Source organism: Parasteatoda tepidariorum, chromosome 3 (assembly GCF_043381705.1).
Source record: "Parasteatoda tepidariorum isolate YZ-2023 chromosome 3, CAS_Ptep_4.0, whole genome shotgun sequence".
In the NCBI taxonomy this organism is placed as follows: domain Eukaryota; kingdom Metazoa; phylum Arthropoda; class Arachnida; order Araneae; family Theridiidae; genus Parasteatoda; species Parasteatoda tepidariorum.
The window spans coordinates 102,384,312-102,409,820 of record NC_092206.1 but is presented as its reverse complement, the minus strand read 5'-3'; the positions used below and the strand labels follow the sequence as shown (position 1 = coordinate 102,409,820).

The following is a 25,509-nucleotide window of genomic DNA, read 5'->3' as shown; positions in this document are numbered from 1 at the left end:
ATTTCGGAGCAGAAGCTTTTCCTTTAATAATATAGACCTACAAGATTTGGCAAGTTATCGTTACAAACGACGTTAACCCCAACTATAGGGTAATCAGTAAAGAAAAGCGTGCATCGATTAACATTGTTTTTCGGAAACATTTTTTAATGCTTATACAAATTCACTGTCAATTTTATTACCGATTAAAAGTTTCAAATAAAAAAATTGTGTATGTGCTACATGCCAATTACATCAATTTTTTAATAAAAAAAATTTCAAAGTAAGTTTGGCACTAAATATTATATTTCTGTTAGATCTGGGTATTTCCAAATTTTTTTTCTTCGGATTTTTATTAACAAGATTAAGATAGAAAAAAAACATGTTTTGGCCTGAAATATTTTTAAGTATGTTTTTACAATCAAAATAATAAAATTTATAATGAAAATTTCTAAATGTAAACGTCTACAATCATGAGAAGTAATGAATTATGTTTCAAAATCAAGAATTAATTTGAAATTAGTTTTTTGAGTCATTAAATTTTCTTTCACACATAAAAGGAAAAAACGAATCAAGATTTTTAGCCATTATTATTATTATATTAATAGAATAAATAGAAACCAGAGTTTTATTGGGAGGGGAAGAAACGACGCATGATAAATTTTCAAATAACTTATTTAAATAAACATCTTCATAACAAATCACATTTTCATAACATTTATTTAAATAAGTAATACATAAATATGGAATACAACTTAAAAATATATATTATTTACTACTAGATAGAAGTAGCTTTTTTACACACTTTTGGTAACAATAATTTTTTTTTAAAAAAAAAACTAAGCAAATGGAGTGGAATTAGTAAATTTATATTAGGATTAGATTTAAGATTATCTAAAATCCAGGTTTTTGGACAGCCTATTCCTTTCAGTCTTTTTTGAAGAATTTTTAATGAATTTGGAGCATTAAAAATTGCTGGAATAGCATCTGGTCTTAATTTATTTCTACTATCTGTTCTATTTGTTTCTAGTTGAAATTCGTCAAAATGAACCGGCAAAAATATTTAGAATGCTTTTTTTTAATTTTCATTCTTAAATTAAATCATACTAAAAAAAAATTAAAGTTTGCAATTTTTAAGTATACTCCCATGAAATTTTCCAACACAGAACTAATTATTTCAGCAATTTAACACAAGAATTTCAAGGAAAAAAGAACATTCATAGATCCACAAATATATAAATATCGCAAATAACAAAGTATAATATTTGTTGGAATCAAATTGTAAATAGAGAAACAAGATGCAGTGAGATTTTAATCTAATTACATAAATGTACGTTATAACAACAATTCACTTTAGCAGATGGGATTGTTGTTTAAACAAATGCACGCTTAAACAGCATTACAAAAAAAGCTAAAAGAGGAAAATAGACATTTCATTTTTATCTCTTTTTATCCTTAATGTATTAGAATTTTGGCTGTAATATCGGATTTCACGCAGTATTTCGTACGCGTATTTTTCTTCAGGATTACCACAAAAATTATCCTTTTAAATAGGAAATAAATCAAAAATGTTTCCCATTCTAAAAGACGAGATGAAATTTTTAAACTAGGAGGGATTCCACAAAATGAAATGATGAATTAATAATTGTAAAAAAGATAATGGGCTAAATCGATAGCAGATTTTGCTGGAAGAGATCGTGCCACACGAAGAGAGCAGACGACCTTCAGCGGATCTCAAGATGAAGACACTGGAATTATTACCTCAGAACATTGGTAAGTATATTTCAATAATTTTCAGTGGACAAAATTTTTTTTTAAAAAAAAGGGCCTGACTATCTAAAATAATAGCTATTCTTTTTTCAACATTTTTTTTTCGTGCGCATTTTAAACAGAATTCCTTCCTCAAATTAAAAATGAAGCAAATTTTTGATTTAAATTAAAAAGAATTGAAAAGAAATTTTGAATTTTGAGATTAACTCCTCAATTTATCAATTTTCAAATTTCTATGTTCTTATTTAGGATAATTGTTAAATCCAATATACCCTGCATTACGTCCTTTTTTCACGTTACACGTCTTCCATTTACTATTTCTTTATGTTGTCTTTATGTTTTTATTCGTAAATGACGTAATGTTGATATTTAAATGTATGTTTTTGAATATTATTTGATCATTTTCTTGTTTTTGATTATAATTATATCGCTCTTAATCATGACCCTCACTCGATGCAAAAGAAACCCAATTTGCAAATTTAAAATTTTGTTTCGATACCCATAATTCGACTCATTACCTTGAATTTTTATCAAACCTATAAAGTGCGTCTCCCTTATATATACTTTTAACTATGTACAGTGCGCAAAAAAAAATAATAATGACATTAATAATAAATAAATTAAAAAATAATAAGTAAATAAATGAAATAAATAAGTAAATAAATGGTCCACTGCTTAATAACTTTTGTTCGAAAGATCGGATCTTCATGTTCTAGGACTCAATCTTAATGTTTTCAGAGGGTAACCTCAAATATGCGTATATTAAGGGCATATCATAATTATAAGACATTTTAAATTAAAAATTTAGATACAAACGTGTTTTTTCTCTAAATAAACAAGTTTTATGTTGTACCCAAAATATAGCTGCAATCTGGGAAATATGGTTGGAGAGCGGACTATAGTTTGGACCCCTAGTAAATTTTACTTTTTGCGTATTTCGCCATATTTCGGGAAATTTTTATGCGAATTGAAAGATGTTTGAACACAATCATAAATTTTATTTATCAAAAACTAGTTCCATGCAATAAAGTAACTTTTTGCAATTAGATGTTATTTTTTATTATTTCATTTATTAATAGTTTGAAGAAATTGTTTTGTTAATTAAATAATTTTTTACACCTTTTTAACGAATGTACACAACTGGCCATTAAAATTGCTACACCAGGAAGGCGGTACACCACGAACATGAAATTTGAAGGACGGATAAAGCATGTTGTGGTATGCAAATGCTTAGCTTATCAGCGCATTCATGCAAAGAAGGTGGCGGTAGCGACACCTACAATGTGTTTAAAAGAAGAGATTTGACAGTAAGTTTCTCATACAAAAATTGAATTTGTGCTTTGTTCTTGGGTGAAAAAGCTTTTTTTTTCCCTAACAGCACGTGTCTGAGTTTGATCGAGGTCGACTGGTGGCGACATCGTGGAGAACTCACATTGGCATCTTGCATTCGACATCGTCATACTGGCCCATTACCTGGAGTAATGGTATGGGATGTCATTGGATACACGTCTCGATCACCTCTTGTTCACATTGCCAGCACTTTGAACAGCAGCCCTTACATTTCTGGTGTGTTGGGGCCAGTTGCTTTGCCTTATTTCGAGGCCTCCATAACGCTACGTTTCAGCAGGACAATGCACGACCGTAAGTTGCCCGCACTGTCCTGACCTTCCTTGATGCAGAACATATTCGCCTGTTGCCCTGACCAGCACGTTCTCCTGATCTCTCACCAACTGAAAACGTCTGGTCAATGGTTGCCGAACTACTGGCACGCCACCACTTGTCAGTCATTACGGTCGATGAATTGTGGCATAATGTTGAAGCTGCATGGAATGCTGTACCCGTCCATGCTATCCAATCTCTGTTCGACTCGATGCCCTGCAGAATAACTGCTGTTATTGCTGCCATGGAAGGCTGTTCTGAGTACTGATTCCTTAGGATCTATCATCCAAATATTCTGAAAATTTAATCAATTGTTCGTCCAACTATAATGCATGTGCCCAATAAATATCATGCTGTTATTTGCATTCCTTCTTGGTGAAGCAATTTTAATGGCCAGTAGTGTACATGTAATTGGCAAAATACAAAATGTGAGCCAAATCAGTCGAATAGTTCCTAGGCAATCAAATTTTAAAAATGCCAATTTTTTCCCCCTCTTAAATCCAAAAAAATATTTGAATTTATCAAAAAATAAATTATAAATGTTTAAGCGCGTTTATACATCGTTCGACTAAAAAATGTATTGGGCTTTTTGACATGCTTAAATTCAAAAAATTACCGAAAGTATCATGATTTCCGACTGCAAGTTAAATAAATTTGGATGAAGCATTTTTTTAAAACTATTATTCTTCAACCTCATTACATCACATTTTCTAAAGATTTCAATTAAAACGGAGTTCAATTAAAGTATGAAGATGTTATTGGATTTAACAAAAAGTATATTTTCTTCTCAAACTCTTCTTTTTTTTTTCAATAACAGAAACTATATTTTATTTTTAAAATAAAACTTATTCTTTTTGTGAACTATCTTACCATTCAAGGCACGTTACATTACTCTGCGAATGCGGTACGATACGGTACTTTTACTTACGTCGCAAAAGAGCTTCATAATGGTGACGGTCTGGGAAACATCCCTGATTATCCCGTTTTACACAGAATAATAAGCCATGTGTTGTCGTGGTTTGGTTACCCCTGTTTTAAAAGAAACCGTTTATTTGAGAAGAAAAAAATAATAGCTACTCATGATTCATATTTTTAAAAAAGAATTAAAAAAACACGGGAAATATTATGAAATACTTATAATTATTAAGTATGCTAAATTGATGATATATTTCCAATAAATACTGAAATTATAGGGCATTGTTTGTACATAATCATTATTATGATCTACTAAGGTTATAAAAGACTAGAAATGTTTTTAAATGATAGCGTATTATAACGCGAAATGTTCTTTTTTCTTCTTTTTCAGAGAATTTTTTCTCGAGTCTTCTTCGACCACTTGATGTAATGACTCCTGTAGAAGTGGAAAAGGTGATGACGGAACCGGTGGTGAGATATATTATAATTACTCATTACTCACTATTATATTATTATTTTTATTATTCATTCACGCTTCATAAGTATACAAATTTGAATTAACAGTCGACATGCTTGAGGCGCTCAAAAACAGGAACCCATTTTCAAGATTTGACAGGCGTGAAAAATTAAAATAAAAGTCATTTGAAATATTAAAAGTTAAATTCGTAATGTCGCTAACAAAAGAATCAGCATTTATATGAATAGAAGATTCCAGGGGAATCGAGATGAGCTGATGTCACTGGAGAGGAGATTTTTTTTTAAAAAAAATTATTAATATCCTCTCCCGTTTTGGCTCTAAAGTAATTTGTAGGCCTGTTAACAAAATAAGTCTCTTTAAGATTCTATTAGTTTTGATAATCGCTGGGGGCATTTATCACATTCCTTGTCAGTGACGCGACTTTACACATTGTCGACTCCCGGGCACCTCTTTGGCAACGTCGCCAAGTCGGATCTCACATTTTCTCGCGAGAATCTTTGAACACTATTTCGCGCATGCGCAGCAGTTGCTCATTGACACAGCATCAAATGCCTGTCACTAAACAGTGTTTATTCAAGATACTCTTTGAATATGCCATTTGAATAATGTAACGCATGAGTAAACATGAGATTTGAATAAATTTAGCTGTTTATAAAATTATTTTTGTTTATCAGTCGCATTATAAATATTTCCTAAAACCTTATTTACTTTTTAGTTTTAAACTTGTTTTATCAGTCGTACAACGTTTCCGAAAAAATTAGTTGGTCTTATACACTGGTTATCATAAATTAAGGAAAATTCACAAAAATCGCGATAACTCAAGAAATTACACATGGAATTTTATGAAACTTACCCACAATATACAACACATAGTAAGGTATTAAACAACATAAAAAGAAATTATCAGACATTAATAGTAGTATAGAAATTAGCACATGTATAAAATAAACAAATTGGAAGTATCGGTTTGCAATAGAAAAAGTACCTTTAATATGGAATATGATTGCCTCTAGAAGCAATACAGCACAAACAGCGATGTGTGATGCTTTCAATTATGCGGTCTATCAGTTCAATAGGAAGTGAGAGCCATTGCTCTTGTAAAGCAGTTGCAAGCGTGGCAAGGGTCTGAGGGGGCGGATTGATGGCAGATACACGCCTCCCTAGAGCATCCCAAACGTGCTCGATAGGATTCAAGTCCGGGGATCGAGCTGGCCACTCCATGCGAGTAATTGTTTCCTGTTGAAGATAATCATCAACAATGCGAGCTCTGTGTGGTCTTGCATTATCGTCCTGTAACAGGAAGCAATCACCAATTGCCCCGGCATATGGGCGCACATAAGCATCAAGGATGTTGTCTCGATAAACCTGAGCATTCACGGTTCCCCTTGGAAAGACATGGAGGTATGTGCGCCCTCCTAAGGATATGCCTCCCCAAACACAGACACTGCCTCTTCCGTATGCATCTCTTTCACGGATGTTTGATGGATGATAACGGGTCCCAGGTTCTCTCCATATCAAATAACGTCTACTGTCACTTTCTAGACTAAACCTGGACTCATCCGTAAAGAGAACAGGCCTCCATTGATCTGACGTCCAGTGGACATGTTGTCGGGCCCACTGCAAACGGTCTCTCCTATGGCGTGATGTGAGCGGCACGCAAATGGCTGGTCGTCTCGCATACAGACCACCTTCGTGGAGCCTTCTGCGCACAGTTGACGTTGACACCAACCTTCCGGTGGCTGCAGCAAGAGAGGATCTAAGATGTGTCGGAGTAGCGGTTCTATTCCTGCGTGCACTTAATGTCAAATATCGGTCATCGGCACTGGTCGTAACAGTTGGCCGTCCTTGACTGAACCTCCTAGATGCCGAATCTGTGGTTTGAAATTGCCTCCAAAGTCTATGAACCACAGATGGACTCACATTTAGCCATCTGGCCACTTCTGATTGACTCTGCCCTGCCTCTAGTCTCCCGATGGCTCTCCATCGTAGTTCTTCAGGCAAATGATGCCTAGAGGTCATTATTACGAATTGGCTATCTCAGATTTTCAATGTCGCAATCACAGTAAAATTTGTGTGCTTTCTCTCAAACTTGGACTTTTATGCTCCAGGCAGATGACGTAAGCCGAGTGCAGCGCCACTAATTTGCATATTGCAATTTTACTCAGCTACTCTTAGTGGACAACATATGCAAATTTTGCACGGTTTGGCTTACTTTTGAAAGAGTTATCGCTATTTTTGTGATTTTTCCTTAATTTATGATAACCAGTGTATATTAATTTTTTTCTCTGTAAACAGGATGTAACTTTCTATTCATTTTCTAATTTAATAAAAATGATTTATGGAGTTTTTGCCAAGTATGTGTCACTATTTAGTAATGCAGCAAGCTTTTGCACTTCACTATTTATTTTTTTAAATCCCTCAGTCGAATTTATTACACATTTTATAAGTCTCAAGCAATTTTTTTTTTCTAAAGACAGGGAAGTTGTTGCTATTGACTTGATAAATGATTTTTTTCATGTGGGGAGAATAATTTAGTTTTGACAAATCTGATTTAAGGTCTGATTAAGGATTAAGATTCTAGTGTTTAAGGTCACAATATTTAGTAATGCAAAGTATTTGTGTTAATATAATGTAAATAATTGTGCTAATATAATGTGAATAATTGAAAAATAGTTGTAATTAAAAATATTTACGAAGTACTTAAAATAATTAAGAAATATTCATTTAAATTATTTTAAAGACTTTGCAAATATTTTTTAATTATAATGCTAATATTTTTCAATTTGTTTTGCTCTTTTTCTATTCTAGCTACATTTATGCATTCACCACAATAATTTCCACCCATTTTTTTATATTGTTAATTTTAATAAATATCTAGAATATATATTATATATCCTGTGGTAGTAAACATTCCAACATGCGTCTGGATAATGTCGCTGTATGCTTCGACAAATTTTTCTACGTCTACTTCCTCCATTGAGTAAAATTTTTACTTAACTCAGGTAACATGCAACTTTCAAAAATATCCATAGTGCTGGTATTTGCTTACGACTTTTTGAGCGAGTTAAAAACAAATTGAGCCGGGCATAGGGCTGCCTCTCAGCAGATTAGGCGATAGAGGACTACCAGATTAGGCGATGAAGCAGTTGCCAAATAGAACCGCCGCCAGTACGAGTGCCCGAGAGTCGACAATGTGTAAAGTCGCGACCTTGACTGCATCAGACAAACTAAACGCGATTTAAAACTTAGACTAAAGGAACGTGACAAATATTTCCGTTATTAAGAATACGAGAAATCATCAATTGCTGCACATTGTTAGAATCTTGGGCATAAATTAATTTTCGACAATGCCAAAATTATTTTCACGCCAATCATAGCAGTTAATCTTAATACCCTGGAATCTTATTTTATTCACATAAATGCTGATTCTTTTATTATCGAAATGAGTTCCTTACCACCACTCCATAGCACGTGGAAATGCATTTTAGTCTGATTTACTCTTCACTGTCATTGTGGTTTTTTTGTTCCGTTTTTAATTTTTTATTCTCTTTAGCTTACTGGGATTATTCTAGTTTTGTTTTCATTTTTTTCGTTGGTAACTTTATGTTTTATATTCACAATAATATTTGTTTCTTCTTATTCACGTCTGGCAAGACTTGAAGATGGGCGCCAATGTTTTTGGAGCGCTTCAAACACGCAGACTGTATATTTTTGATGCGAATGAAGTTTTTAATTAAGTAATATCTTTAGTTTCTTGAGATTATTTATTTAATTACAGTTATTGTCATATAAAAATGAGCGTTCCTAAAAAGACTTGTCAGAATGAAATGAAATTTTACGTTTATTTAAATAAGTGATCGAAATAAAAAGATCCCTTATTGCAGGTAAAAAGACAAATGAATGATTTGAGTCACTTCTAACAAGTCTCTCATGATGCCCTCAGTGTAAAAACACCGCTAAATTGACTAAACTCGGTTCCAGATGTGCTCGTTTGGTGACAAATGTGGGGATGGAAAAGTGGCAATCCTGTGACAGCCTTGTTGTGTGTGGACAAGCATTGTTTTGTTGAAAAATGGCTCCTCCACGAGTGGCAACAAAAGTGGTTGAAGGACCTGTCATGATAAGGGGTGATCGTGACTCCACCCAGCTGTAAGAGTGATATGCTGATAGGAATGGCTTCCAAATGGAGTAGTATCGACAGGATTAGACTGCAACCGAATGAAACCAGGTCGTCTTCAGATTAAATTTGGGCAGTAATGACCATCGTGTACGAGTGTGGCGGTCCCATGATGAACAACGCTTCTGCAGCTCGTGTAATACACGACACACGATGAACCCTGATATTGATCCACGGTGTTATGAAAGCGACACCTCCTACCTCTTACAGCAGGGCATCGAATTTTATACAAGCAATGCTCAGCCCTACTACAACCTGGCCTGCTCGAATTTGCTACGAATCGAGTTGGAGAGTTGAGTCGATTTAGCGATGTTTTTACAGCAACTGTGAAACGAGATGCCGCGAAATATCATAAAGCAGGACCCTATCTTATCCTGCATTCGTGGCTCAACAGGACCTCCATTCATTTGTATTTTTCTTACAGTTATAGAACTTTGCTTTGATTTTTTTTTATTCATTCATTTATATTAGCGTTGTACTTCCGTAAATTCGCTTCATTCTGATTCCCTTGCTCTTCTAAGTAACAATAAGAAACCCCTTAGGTGCTTTGATAATATTTGAACGCCCACAAATTAAATAATTAGTCAACTTTTTTAGACAATTCAAAGTCTTCATAATTGATGTATTTCATTGAAGAAATTGTACTCACGACAAATTGTCGCTACGACGAGTTGTGTCTGCGACGAATTGTGCCCACGAGGAAATGTCACCGTGGCGACTTGATGAATTGCCGATGAGCGAAATTTTTTCCGTGACCAAATGTGGCCCTGAAAATTAGTCGCACACCGAACTGTGTGCGACACTATTAAAATATGATATTAATGACGATAATCATGACATGGTATGTAAACGTTACAGCTATTATGCTTAGTTTACTGTCACACTGAATCAATTTCCTGATCAGAATTAATTAGATGCCTGCAACTGACGTCACGCGTAGTGGTCGAACTTGATTGGCAACTGAATGCAACGATTTAGATCGTTTGCAATTAAATCTTACTAACATTTCTTATTTTTGTCTTCCCATTCAACCATTTTCGCTTTAAATTTGGATTTTGCCATCACATTGTTTATTCATTTATTTTAACGCTGAGTTATCTTTAAACGAATCTTACAATTGGTTAGGATTTTTTTTTTTAATTCGCTAAAATGCACTCTATAACAAAAAAATCGACGCACCAAGAACGCACTAAGAAGCGCAAAATCGACGCTCGATCAGGCTGGAATGATGCCGACTGGGGACATATAGTCTTTAGCGACGAATCCCGCTTCCAACTATGTCCTGACGATCATCGAAGACGTGTTTGGAGACTCACAGGGCAGAGGGGGGATCCTGCCTTCACTATTGCACGCCACACCGGCCCTCAACAAGGCATTATGGTCTGGGGTGCCATTTCCTTTGACAGCCGGACCCCTTTGGTCGTCATTAGAGGTACACTTACTGCACAGCGGTGCGTCGACGACATCCTGAGACCTGTTTTGCTACCGTTCCTTTTGCAGCTCCCTGGGCAGGTTTTTCAGCAGGACAATGCCAGACCACATACGGCGCGTGTTGCTATGAACTGTCTGCAAGTTTGTTAAACTCTTCCTTGGTCTGCCAGATCACCAGATCTCTCTCCCATCGAGCATGTCTGGGATATGATGGGAAGGCGATTGCATCTGGCGCGGAATGTTGATGACCTCGTCCGACAATTGGATCGAATTTTGCAGGAAATACCGCAAGAGACCATCTGGGAGCTTTATCGGTCTATGCCACGCCGTGTGACAGCTTGTATCCAGGCTAGAGGCGAGTCAACACCTTATTGAACTTGTTACTGTAACTCTGCAATAAATTATTCAATTGTTCTGAAATTTTAATAATTTACTATTCTGTACATTGTCTTCCTATCCACCATTTTTCGTTTCAATCGGACAACTCCTTTTTGGTGTGTCGATTTTTTTTGTTATAGAGTGTAGTTTAAGATATATAGAGAAATGATCAAAATGTAATATTAAAGCCTCAAATTTTTTACTCTCTCGACTATCAACAATTGAGAGCATATTTTTCAGTATTTCGCGAATCGAAAATTGAAATTACATTGGTTATAATAAGTTTATGTTCATGCAAAAAATGTTTTTTCTTCCCCTTTAAGTTTTCGGTCTTATTTTGTAACCATAAATGTATCTTGCAGTATCGTACTGCCACTCCTATATTTTGTTAACAATACAGATTGCAGAAACATGTGTTGACGAGTGCAATTTTTATTTATCAAAAATTCCTTGTTAAAATTTAGGTGATTCTATAGCCATCTCATACTAGACCACACTACTGTCACGCATACAAACACTTTGTTTTCTTTTATGCTCCCGTTGATCCTTTTTTTTTTCAACGTAAATCTTAATACATTTTGTATTTATTTTATTTTTTTTACATTATTTTTTGATTCTTAACGGATTTGAATGTACTTTCTTAGGAGGATGTAGATACTTATGTTGGAAAGCATTTCATTGCGTATTCATTTAATTTCTCCTAATTCCCTTGTTTAAATGTTTTTATCACTATTATGAACTGAAGGTGTCCTCTTCAGAATATTGCATTTCTTCCGTGAGAGGAAAATATGTAATATAATGTCGTTTTTTATTTATACAACGAATATATTTCTTTAAATGAATGGAAAAACATTAAACTGGATCAAATAAATCATAAAAAAAGCTCTTTCATAAAAGAATATGTTTAGTTATTTTTCAGTCAGTCAAAAAGATGAAGGGGAAAATGCTTCATAAAATAACAGAAATCTTAGGGGGGGGGAAACATATTATAGGATTTGATAAGAATAATATCTAATTTAAATCGTGAATGCTGTTTTTAAAAGAGAAAAGTTTATTTTTCGGGAAGAAAAACAAAGTGAGTATGATTTTATTTTTGCTAACATTTAATGACGATGTTGAGTAAAAGCAAATATTTATCATTCTGTGCCAACGATGTTTTAATCCTTCTCAATCAACATAACCATTTTTCGACGGATTAGGTTATTTGACCCTCAAAATGTCAATCTGTACTCATTTAATCAGAAGTTCACTTTTTGCGTATTTCACCATCATTCAGAAGAAATTTGAACTGTAAAGTCTCTAAATTTTTACAATCATAGAAACTATGTCGTTTTAAATGGCATCACTCAAAATTTGATTTGGTACAATAAATCTATCTGAGAATTGAAAATAGCTTATGAGAATAAAATATCCTATGATATTTTATGACTCTTGGATCATTTGGCCGATTTGTTCAAAAGTTGAATTTTGTCATCTGAAAGAAAAATGCAAAATATTGAATATCTTACAATTCAAAAAACTTTCGATCATTGTTAAAGTAATCTTAAAAAAAGCAAACTATTCTTAAAAAAATATAATATTTGGCATGAAATAGACTTTGAATAAATAAGTCTTATAATTGTTTGAAAATGATTTTGCCGCCACTGTTTTTGGTGACCAACTTAATGCTTTGTTTTTTTTCTGAACTGTAAGACGTAGAAACTTTGAAATATTAAGAAAAATTGAGAGTATTTTTTACTGTTAAACTTGAAGTACCTCTTTATTGACCGCAGAAATGCACTTGTTGTGCTCCATATTTGTTTTTAACCGGAGTATTTTTAGTTCGAAAGTCATTGTAGGTTTAAGTGATCGGATTTTCTTCACATTACATTTTATTGATAAACTATAGGACTTCAAAACTAGAGAAAAAATGTAGAAGAATGTACGAAATGCAGCTTAACTTCTTTGTTTCGCCCGACAGTCATAGCTCATTGTTTTCTAATTTTCTTGACAACCATTTCATTAATATTATTGAATTCGTTTTCTAACTTTAGTTTAATAAATATGCAACTACTATTATGATTTAAGTATTTGCTATGAATTATTGTGCTTTTTGAAAAATGAACTAAACTTAATTGTTTTTTTTTTCGGATTTTGGAAGAGATTTTCAAAGAGAAAAACGTTGGAAAAGATTGCTTTAACTTCCTCATGAAGCAATAAATCATAGCAGGAAAAGAGATTTCAAATTTAGAAATATGTAACTCATAAATGCAATAAAATATTTTTTAAACTTGATTTACTTTTTTTCAATTAAATTTAATTATTACAAAAGAAACTATAAATTTTAATTTTCAGTATTTGTTACATATTTTATGATATTTTAGAGGATTTCTTCACATTTTTAACATGAAATACTTGACGCAAATAATGACACATTTATGGGCCACAAAAGCTTCTGAATGGTTACGTGAATTAAATATCTTGCCTTTCTTAAGACTTTTTTTATTTACAAAAAACACGCATGAAGTTATTCAGGGTGTGCTCATTTTACGCATTAAAGTTTCAACTATAACGATGTGCTCATTTTACGCATTAAAGTTTCAACTATAACGATATGCGTAAAACATTTATTTTTGAGTGAAAACTAATTTTTAAAATGTTATTTTCGTTTAATCTGCAAAAAAATGTTTATTTTACCCTAAAGGAAATAATGAGTTATTTCCAGTAGTGAAGGATATAACCTTGTGCGACAGCCATTGTAAAAGTTATTCAAATTAAACGAACAATGGGTAAAAAAAAAAATAGTTTAAAAAACTATTTTCTTGTTTAGTGTTAATAGCGTTCTTTCTGAATTCAACCTTTTCCATTTCATTCGTTTATAATTAATATTTTCTTATGTATATTTATAAATGTCATCATTTACATCTGTCTTACAAGAAACCAATGAAATTTCTTTTCTCGCAATAAAGAAGTGAATTCGTTTTTATTTTTCATATTTAAGGATTTCCGTTTACTCATATTTTAAATGAATTACGGAGGCATCGTGACTTTCTAGGGTGAGTTCCTCTATTACATTTTAATTCTCTTTAAAATATCCAATTAACAGTTTTGTACGTAAATTTTCAAAAGAGCCCACTTTTATGTGGTTTAATGACGTTGCTTAAATTTTCATAAACTTTTTTCGTGGATTTATATACAATCTATGATAGGACTCAAAAGCGTTGTGTCATCGATTACGAAACTTTAGAAGAAAGGGAAATTCCATTCAAGTATCATTGAAATCGATATAAAAAACAAAATATATTTAAATTAAATCAGAAAAATATTGTGATGTAGGATAAACTAACCAGTGAAGGAACACTTAAGCTTTGCTTGCCTTTTAAAAAATCATATTAATTTCAAAATTCGTAATTTTAGTTAAATGATAGTGTCAACATATTTGCTACTAATTGCAAATTATGCAAAAAAAAANAAAATAAATTTCGCACGCATTTATATTGTTTTAAAGTTTTGGAGGTTCAAATAACAAGTAGTAAGAAGACCAAGTGAAGGCACAGCTCTTACCAGTTAATGAACACAAAATTTCCCAGTAAGGGAACACTTAATTTTGGTTACTTTTTAATGCTCTTTATGAATTTATATGCCATACAAATATCTAAAAACAAGCCTATTCTTGAAATTATAACATACAAATACTTGGAAAATGTAAACTTTTTTTTGGAATCATGAATTGAAAATTAAAGTGTCAACATATTAACACATACTGTTCATAAAACTGGGAAATCTATGCCCAGTAAAGGAACATGCATGTTCCTTCACTGGTTAGAAGTTGTTTTTTTTTTGTATTTTTAACATACATTTGATGCAAAATATCACTAAAGGTACAAGAAAATTAAAAGATTTTCTCTCATTTTCATTAACTTAGAAAAAACCCAGTAAAGGAACACTTGTTCCATCACTGGTTTTTCATCGTTTAGTGATCCAGTGAATAAACACCTCCTTATCTCAGTACTTGATTACGCCATGATGCTTAAAAAAATAAATAACACGTAACTTGATTAACTATATTTTGGATTCTTGTTTTCACAGGGAGAAAAATAAAACTATTACATGCAATTAATTCCACTTCAAACATATAAATACGAACACTCACCTTATAATTTTTTCAAAGAAACAAGGTGTTGCAGAGATAATAACAAATTTAAAAATTTTTCCAGAGAAGTCTATGTGACCAGGTAATCCAAAACATTGCTAGATGACTTCCTATTGTTTGGCAGTGCAGTAAGCTATTGTTACCAATCAATCTAAAGAAAAACTTTCAAATTCTTATTTTTAATCAATATATATGAAATGTTCCTTCACTGGGTACTGTTCCTTCACTGGTTGGTTTACCCTATATAAATTTTTAAAAAAATGCTGTTGTTTTGATGCTTTTGTTCGATAATTCTGTTATGATTGATTATGAATATCATTAATGCAATATTTCATGGTTAAACGTTTTGAGAGATCAATAATTTCACAGTTATGTTAAAGATAAATCTGATTCTTTCCATTTCAAAAAATTTCCTTCTGATCCGATTATATAACGGCGAAAATTTGTCTAGATGTTTAACAACTCGAGAAGGGGAGCACCGATTTGGTTTTTATTCAGCACTTCGCAAATTTCTAAGGGGTGGTTTAAAACAAAACACCGCCTGAAAAGTAACGCGAATATTGTATTTAATCGTCAGTGGTAACGTTAAACATGTATGGGTGATTCTCACGAAACATGACAATTCACTGTCCCTTGCTCCAAGATCTAATACTATAATACTAAAAGAACTTTTTAGAAAAAAAAATTAATAGATAGCATTGCTGTTAGCATTTTAAAATGACTTTGCACTAGCATTGACTGTTTGTATACTTAAAAAATTTAATTGAATATCAAAATTTCATTTTCCTGGCTTGTCCCAAACAATATTTCCAATAATAACTATCTTCAAAACTTCCCATACATTTTTCAAAATCTAATTTTTTTTTACTTATCCTATGTAAGCATTTCTAGAATATACGCAGAGGGTATTGTTTACTAAAACTTCGTTTAAAATAATTTTTTCTGTCAATAATTTGTTTGTCCCATGAAAATCTGTCATTTTCCTGGCTACTTTTATTTAGTGATTTATAACCAAAATAGATAGCGCCAGGAATCAATATCTTATGTTAATAGATTCATTAGATACCCTCCTATCGGAACATGTCTTGTTGCATGAATGAAGAACCAATTTTCTGGCTCAAATTCTATTTCAAAATATTTTTCAAGGTGAGTAGGTTTATATGCTGTCATTTTCCTAGCTTCTTGAAATCATTAATAACAAAAACTACTTAGATTTATCTGAGTTATTTTAAGAAATACTGTTGTTTTCTGCAGAATATAACCGTATTCGGCCAAAATATTAAATTAAAGTAAAGTTATATGCTATAAAATGGCGAATTTGTCATTATCCTGGCTGTCATTTTCCTGGCTTATGAATGCCAGGACTTTGAAGTGTTACCAGAAATTCTTTTTAACTGCTAATACTGTAAATAGGGAAAGTAAATATTAACCTAATACCAAGTTTATGTATGATTGTAATATGCTTGGATGTAATCAAAGTTATTTATTTATTTAATGATTGATTATTATACACAATTTTATTCTGTACATATCAGCAACAAAAAATTTTTGTTTCTTTCTACAGTGGATGAAAATAATTAATTTAAGCAATTTATGGTCCATCTAACATAAAGGCTTAAGTTGAGTTTCTACTATTAAATTAAAATGACTGTTTTTTAAACTTCTAAGGTAATATGTCATTTTCCTGGCATTCAAGATTTGGTGAATTTCTATTTTATTTTTTTTCTCGAGCAAATGTCAATAAACTACACTGCTGTCTATAAGATATTAATAAGTGTAGCTAAGGAAGTATACAAAAAAAATTTTAGATTATTTTTTAGACTTTAAATTTGAAGAAATTTTTTGGTCCGAATTGTCATGTTTCGTGAGAATTACCCATATGTGTTTATTCTTATTCGTCCAAATGGCATTTCAATTCGATGTAAGTGCATTTAATTCTAGTACTAAAACTTTTCAACATTTATTATTAGTAATAACTAGTTGCTCGCATCTTTTTTGTACCGAATTTTAACTTTTAAAACTTTATGATANTTATTCATTGTAAAATTATCAACTTTTACCATTCCTAAATTTTATCATATATATTATAAAACCATATTTTATTGTTAATTTTACCAAAATCATTATCATTTGGTCCCATGGTTTCTACCCTATTCAGATTTATACAAGTCACTGCTGACTACCGATAATACACATTGGTGCATCAAATAGGACAATATTATACGCATCGATAATTATTGAACGCGCTATTATTGTGAACGTAGCTAAATGTTATTTGAGTAACAAAAATATTGACACCAATGTAAAAATTAGATTAATTATGAAAGTATCGCGTTGTATATTTGACATTCCATCGCGATATTATAAAGTGTACTCAATTAGTCATGGGAGTTTGTATGAGGGACGACTCGTTTAAGATAAGTACCAACAGCGGATAGATTTACGTAAATAATGCGAGTTCCAGAAAGTACACACTTTAAGTCTCAATAATCAAAAAATATTTAAAAAGCGACAACCTTTCGCCTAGGTTTTAAAAAAAACTGGTTGGCAAGCAATAGTCGATTTTAATTATCAATTAAACGTGCCAAATAATTCTAAAAGAGGATCGTAACTCGATGCTGTTTTTTAGTTCATGAACAGCGCCATTACACTAAATTACGGTTTTAAAGTTTATTTTTTTGCTTTGAAATGTATTATTTACTGTTTTATATCTGTGTATTCTTTTATAGCAGTTACAGTTCTTTTTAGGAAAAAAACTCTCAGAAATGCGATTCACTGGCTCTTATAATTAATAATTGCAAGCGAGTGTAAAGTTTGATTTTGACAAAGTTGCTAGTTTTATTAATTAACCATCAGAACTGCCATTGATATAATTAGCATTCTTCTTAATGTTAGTATGTATTGTACTGAGCATTTAAATAACAAATTCCCTACGATAACATATGAACACGTAAGAAACAGAAGATATATATATACATATATATATATATGTGTGTGTGTGTGGGTGTGGGTGTGCGTTTGTGTGTGTGTGTATACATATATATAAAGTTGGGCCAACAAATTCAATTAAAATTTGTTCAAAATTAATAATTAGAGAAAGTACTATGAACTACAATCGAAATACTGCGAATATTTTTCGAACCCTCATGATACTTTGGCAGAACTTGATTCTTAAAATAATTATTTTAAAAAAAGTGATTGAAGGGACACAGTTTTGAATGCTATGAATTTTGAGTAACGATCTTTGAAACTTTATAACGACAGAAATCATTGGTCTTAAGAATTTTATCAAAAAGTTATTAGGGTTAACAAAATGGTGGCATATATCACGCAAAAAGAATAGTACTTTTTGCAATGAATTCAATAATCTTTATTTTACTCAGACATTGATAAACAAGAAATGAAAAAAATTTCATTTATCCTCTATGCTTTTTCACCCATGTATCCCCATTCTTTCTCCCGATCGATCCCGTTTCGCACGTCTTGCGCTCAACATTGATTTCGAAAGGTGGGGAATGCCGGGAAGAACGGTCAGGCCACCCCTGGTGTCAGACGATCCACATCATCCTGTGTTAGGCCTATTCTATCGCTGACCCGGCCTACGTTTTTACCGGTACTTAAAGTGAATCATACCAGTACGGACAATACTTATCAGCAATGCTTTGACAAACCGAGATACAATGAGTTGTCCTTTTATGATTTCACTCTCTTCTTCGCTTCATTAGTCTTATTTTAGGTAAGTCCCTTTTCATTGATTTTTCTCTCCCGAATTCGTATGTGTCATTTAAGAAATTAAAAATGTGTATCTTCTTTTCTTCTGAAATGATTTTAGTTTCTGCATTACAAAAATAAATCTTGTTCATTGGATTTCGGAACAGCGGTTCGTCAAAAAGAAACGTTCGATTCGATCCTGGCAGTGTTCCCACATTTAACTACACTTCTTTCTTCCATATTCGAACACACCACTTATTTAAATGTATCAGAATGAATCTTGTTTAAAGTTTTTTACCGAATATGCATTCATAATCTCAAATTCAATAGTGTATACCGTTAAAATCACTTGACCTGGCAGAATTCCCACTTTCAGTTCATTGTCTCCCGATGATTTGTGACACACCACTCATATAAGAATTTAAATTTATCAGAATCAGAAACGTTCGTGTTTAAAGTTCTTTACAAAGGATGTATCTATAATCTATTGTGAATATCATTTATTAATCAACGGAAATCATGAAAATCTGGGAACAAGTTATTTTTTCTTTTCTTTACGTATTATTCAGTATTTAAGTTTAGGTACTATTACACGTCCGTACTTTCTAGATGACACCGCTTAGTTTTAGTATCAAAATGATACGAAGGAAAGAAATTATCCCATTTCTTTGTCTCCCAACGACAAATGTTTAGACTGGTTTTGTTCCACCCCTAACGGATGTTTTTTAAATGTGTATCTTTAGGAATAAATAAAAAATAATTTTATTCCTATTCAAAACACTTTTATTTATTTTTTTTATCTACGTTCACTGTAAATAAAACCGTTTAATTTCCGGGATAAAACTGTCAGCTGGTGTGCTAGTATAAAACCATTTATTTCACAGAAAAATGCTGTTTTTTAAACAGATAAGTATTGTTTTAACAAGCAAACTCTGTAAAATAATACATAGCAGCAGGGTGGTCGGAGCGAGCCGAGAGCAGCATTTGTACGACCGTCAACCATGAGATTTGAACTTTCCATTGAGACCACAGCTCTAGTGGCTCAGTAGGAAAAAAAATCTTGAACCGTTTTTATCGTAAGAGTATTACTGTATTGAAATTATGTTTAGGTGTAAAAACGTTTAAAACTATAATAGCTCAACTATATAGTATGTTTTGCAATATAGCATACTAAAAAATTAAATCTAAAGAAATATAATAATCAGGTAGAGTTTGACAGTAAAGTCAAATCGTTATGTGATGTCCAAAACAAAAAATATGAAAAACAAGAGCCTATAAAGAAAATTATTTGAAAAAAGGTAGAATTATCGTATTGTAAGCGATATAACTTCATGAATAAAACTAAAATTCGAAATGTCTTTATGATTAGGATGAAAAACAGAAAAATAGTTTTGTTCACCGATAACGATTAAAAACAGAAAATATCTGTATTTTTCTACAAACAGTTCCGTGAAAAATACGTTTTTTTTCTTTTTTCCTTTCCGTAGAATTTACAATTATTTTTTACAGTATAATGCTCAAGAATAAAATTTAAACTTACCATTGATTGTCTGTTTTTTCTTCTTCTTGTAAATACCGTTAACAACTTTTGTAAGGCATTTATGGAATCTCTCTTTCGTACTACAACGCCTTCCGAAAATAATCGAAATTTTGATTGTCAATAACATGACTTCTGCAGCTTGTACCGATCAGAAAAGGATAAAAAAAATAAATCCAGTTAAAATTTAAACACTTACGACCGAGATGAAAATTTGATTGACTATAAATTCTCTTTGCCAATAACATGATTGTAAATTCAGCTTGTAACGGTCAGAAAAAAATAATATGTTACTTGCAATAATGCATTACTTGATTGATTCTTATATTTCTTTTTTTCGAGTTGCAGACAAGGTTTGATTAATAAAACGAGTCATAAAAGAAATAAAATTATTTTGTAGTAATTGAACTATGCTCATTTTAATAATCTATGAATATCTCTAAAAATGCGTCAAATAAGCTGGATATCATTTCGATAACACCACAACCTAATGTAACATTATATCTTTCATTCGCTCTCTCTATCGTCGATGTGTTTTCTCGACACAGCATATCGTTGTGTTTCTCTTGAAATTGATTTTTTTTTTTTGTCGATTCTTGCGTTTTTATAACATGGAAAATATTTTAAAGTTAAAGGTAAGTTTTTTTTTCACAGTTCTTTTCCTTTTCGAATTACATCTTTAAGCTTTCATACTTAATTAAATTAAATAAAATTCAAATTAATAAGATAAACAGTTTTGAAGTCATAAAGATTTTTATCTTAATAAGTGCAATTTTAAAATAATACCTTTTACGTAATAAAAAAAATCACTTCAGCTTTTGCGATATTAGTTCTTTTGAATCGTGTCTGGTCTCAAAATGAGAAAAAAATATTAGGGAACAATACCTCAGTAGTCTGTCTAGCTATTTAAAATGCGTAACTAAATGCAAGTACAAAATTGTACGTAGAATCCTAAACTAACAATCCGGATATTCCATTCAGCATGAAAAATTACATCAGAAAATATATCTCAGATAGTTTCTGGATATAAATGAAAAAATAAGTTCTTCTATACATAAAAACTCTTTTGAACTATTTGTTCTGTAGTCTCATTCGATTCAGCGTAAAATAATAATATGTCCTTTGTTTAGATACCGATATAAGATATGCAAATAGGTTCAAGTGCGAAATTGCACTTTTTGCAGATAAAGCTCTTGTAAATTTTAAACTTTTAGTTCGGTTACCTCGGATTTGATTTTATTCAATTCAGCGTGAAAAAATATATTAGAAAATATGTCTCACTTGTCTAGAAAAAATTCAATTCTGTCCCTCAAATCTCCTCCTTTTCCTCAAAAAAGGGGTTCAGAGAACAGTTTTCGGATATCCTTTATTGACAAAGCTTTTTGTCACAATAATATTTCAAAAGTAAAGGATAATTTAACTGGTCGATAATCGCCGTAATAATAATGAGAAAAAAAATCAGCAATATGCATTAAATACTACCGATTGAAAATTATCGTTTTTATATAATTATTAAAATTTAGGAAAAAAATTATTTTAAGCTTAATTTGACAATTGTTTTTTAAATATTTTAACGCATTTATGAGTTTACTTTCTTTGAAGTATACATTATTTATTACATTACATTATTTATATACATTATTTAGCGAAAATTTCATGTGTGTGAGTAGTATTGTATCTACTTGTGAGATGGATGCACTTTTGTGTGCCCGCCCCTCTTTAAACAAAATACATTATTTTGATTATGTATCAAATTCCGTTCATTGCTAAAAAGATGGATATGGAACTAATAACATTTAATCCAATATAGTAATATTAAAAAAAAAAAGAATATTTAAACTTATAATTAGAAATGTTTGTTTGTCATAAGGCATATCAATTTCACAGCATATGATTTGATGTTTCACTCGTGATGCAGTAGATTTGTTAAACAGAAGCACAGATTTTAAATGAATTTATCAAAACCTGCCACTTGATTAAGTTTTAATATTATTGTAAAATTTAATAATTCATAGAATCTAATACATTTTGGAGTAAATTTTTTTTTTTATCAGAGTGCTGCTTACAGCACCTGTGGTCATAAAAAGCTTTGAATTAGACTCTAAATCGCGACTCTTAATTAACTAGGACGCATATTAATACTGTACTTTAGAACGAGTCACGATATATATTTAATTTTCAAGGGGCAGACATGTAAAAAGTAAAAATATATGTCAACAAAAATTTTTCTCTCACCTTCCTGTTTTTCTGTAAATATTTTATGAAGGACGAAGCTGATTTTTAAATTGTTTGTAGGCATTTAAGTGCAAATGGAAACCAACTTGGATACACCAATACAATTTTGACAAGACAAATGCTCTGTTTACTGTTTGGGCTATTGTTTGAATTTTTTTATTTTATTTCGTTACATCATTTTATGTTGTGTTGTAAGCTTTTTAATTTCTCTTCATCCGAGAAGTTAACCCCTCACTCTGGTGTACATTAGAATGTGATATAAACCTCAACGGTGATCCCCGAGCTTCAAGGGCTCTTAATTAAGCACCCAGATACAATATTTTAAAGCTTTATCATATGTTATGCTTATTGAGTATAATATAGATACTTAATTTTTAAAGTTTTTCCTTATTTAAAAACGATCAAATCAACACACATTAAAATAAAACCAATAAATTTTAAGTGGAAGAAAAATGGATTTTCTTTTGTAAAATGAGTCTTGAGAAAGATTTGTAAAAATCATAATGAAAGTAATTTATGGTAAAAGTATAAAATCACTGAAAAAGTATTTTTACTTCAGCATACAGAATGTGCGAAAAAACATCCGAATAACTTCTGAACTAAATAATGATATTTGATTTTTTATCTCACTTAGGAGCGAACTTCCCTCCAATCACCAACTTTGAGGATTTCGGTATTTAGTTATAATAAAAGTTAAGAGTTTGTGTTACTCTCCCTTTCTCTTTTAATACCTGGAGATATTTTTACAGATAAGTATAATATACGATACCGATTACGCTATAATCGCAACTGGTAGCATAAAAAAAACTATTAGTTTATTATAGTCTCATCAAAATACTCCCCTCCAATTTCAATGCACTTTTGTTAACGTTTTTCTCGTTTCTCCACAATCACCCAAAACATGTCACGATGTGAATTCCCTTCAGAGTTGTTGGCAGATTTTCTTTTATCGAATGAATGAACTCAAAACGATGACCATAAGAGAAAATTACAACAGTAAGAACAAGAAAAAACGAAACGTTGCAATATCTGGAGAATCCGGTGCTTGTGGGATCTTATTTGTTCAATATTTTACCAAAAACAGACGAATTCAAACTGTAGTGTGAGAAAGAACGTTACTATAACGCAAACTCCTTGAATTTTCATTTTTCTTGCAATATTTCAAATAACTTTCGTTAAATTGCTTCACGCAACTGCCATAGAACACTAAAATAATATTCATTAACCGTCTTGCATCGATCTTCCATTTTTTTCCCTTCCTTTTAAAGATTTTTTTAATTATGATAAAAATTTGTAATTCTCCCCTGAGATAGGAATTTCTTTATTAAACAGATTACTGAGGCAAAGCATTTAGTTTATCCATCTGTTTCAACGTCAGTACTCTGATACAATGGTCTGATCTTCCGATCTCGTGATGGTTGTCAAAAGCTTTGTTTTTATTTCTTTTTAACCTTGTTTCCATTATCAGATTTAAACTTTCTTAAGATATATACTTAAGCTTTTTTAAACCAGTTTAAGCTTTCTTAACCTGCTAGTGGAAACAAGGTATTAGTGAGTCTAAAAAGTCTGTAGTGTTTCCGATGATTCCGTTTTATTGCTCCACTATTGGCTGCAAATACCTGTAGTCTAGATCATACCAAATCTGATGATTGAAACATTGCAGGGAATTTTAAAATATATTTTTGATAATCTGAACGAGAAAAATATTAACGGCAACCTTGTGTCGGAATTTTCTTTTTATTGTCACGAAAATGTTTTCATTAAAAACCTTTTTTCAATAGAGCAAAAATATTGAAGTTTCAAACCTTTCATCCTAAAAGAATTAAAAATTATTTTTAAAGCATTTTTAAAAAATATTGTCACTTAGGTAAAAAAAAGCGAATTATAAACCTTTTTATTGTAGTTACATCATAAGGTAAACAAAAATACAAAGCGAAAAGCTTTTTCCGAGGGAACGAAATTATTCAAATATAAACTTTTTGCTAAAAAATAATAATAAATTTGAAAAAAATCGTATGCAAAACACTTCACTCAAGGAAAAGCAACTAAACGAACAAAATACCTTAGTTTCTTGTTGTTCTCTTAATGCCCTGCAAAACTATACTTTGCTAAAACCTTCTTTTAAGGTTTTCGCGTAATCACCAATTGGATTTAAAAAGTAAGGAAAATATTTCATCTCGATGAACATTTTATACTGGACACAGCTAAAAATGCGTGTTTAAAAAAATGGACACAGCTAAAAATGCGTGTTTATGAAAATGGACACATAAATGGGATAGAAAAGAAAGAATTTTTCCACGGAACTAAAAGCTATAAAGAGTATAATCTGAAACAAATAATCGCAGAATCAAGGAAAAGTGACGTCACACTAGCGACAGGATCAAATTGCATTGTCAATTAAAATTTCATGACAAGGTGGATTTTATCTGAGCATACAGGACGTAGAGAAAAGAGTTGTTGTCCAAGGTTTTCCACTAGGTATGTATATAATAGAGCAGATTGTCACAGATCTCGTTTTAAGTTTAGATGGTTTACTGTAAACCGCATAAAAATTTTTTTTAGGTTTACATTAAAAGGTTTTTGTTGAGTGGAAATAAACCTTATTTCGCTATCTGGATATTCAGGCGTTGCTATTGCGATTAGATTATTATTATTTCTCTTACCGAAAAAAATAACAATACTATTATGAAAGAGAAACGAATCAAATGTTACGTCCCTTTTTTTAAAAAAAATAAGGTATATGTCCATTTTCTGAATTCTGAAACATCCCTTATGAAAAAATCGAGGTATATTTGAAAGGTACAAAGGAGGTTGTTATTTAAATACGTCGTTAAGGTTGAAAAGGGTGCAAATGAATACCTCAAAATCAACCTCAAATATACCTATAAATGTTTCAACCTGAGATGTTTAATTTTACATCTGCGGAGAAGTAGATATTTACTACCATATATGGCAACGTTACTTTTAAAAAGTAACGAGTAAAAGTACAAGTATTTTTAAAAAAAGTAACGAGTAAAAAGTTCTTATTTTAAAAAGTAACGAGTAAAAAGTACAAGTAAAAGTACAAGTACTAAACAAAAAAAGTAACGATTTAAAAGTACATTTTACAT

At 31.4% G+C, this 25,509-nt stretch overlaps 1 protein-coding gene across 1 annotated transcript in view; it reads left to right on the top strand.

Annotated features, from left to right (window-relative positions):
* Positions 1-1,678: 1,678 nt before the first annotated feature.
* The window catches only part of LOC107440321 (long-chain-fatty-acid--CoA ligase 5), a 96,103-nt gene continuing 72,272 nt past the window's right edge, over positions 1,679-25,509 (top strand). Inside the window, exons 1-2 of the mRNA XM_071179299.1 lie at positions 1,679-1,749; positions 4,712-4,791. Coding sequence (XP_071035400.1) covers positions 1,716-1,749; positions 4,712-4,791 — 114 coding nt within the window. The 5' untranslated portion in view covers positions 1,679-1,715. The remainder of the gene's footprint in view (positions 1,750-4,711; positions 4,792-25,509) is intronic.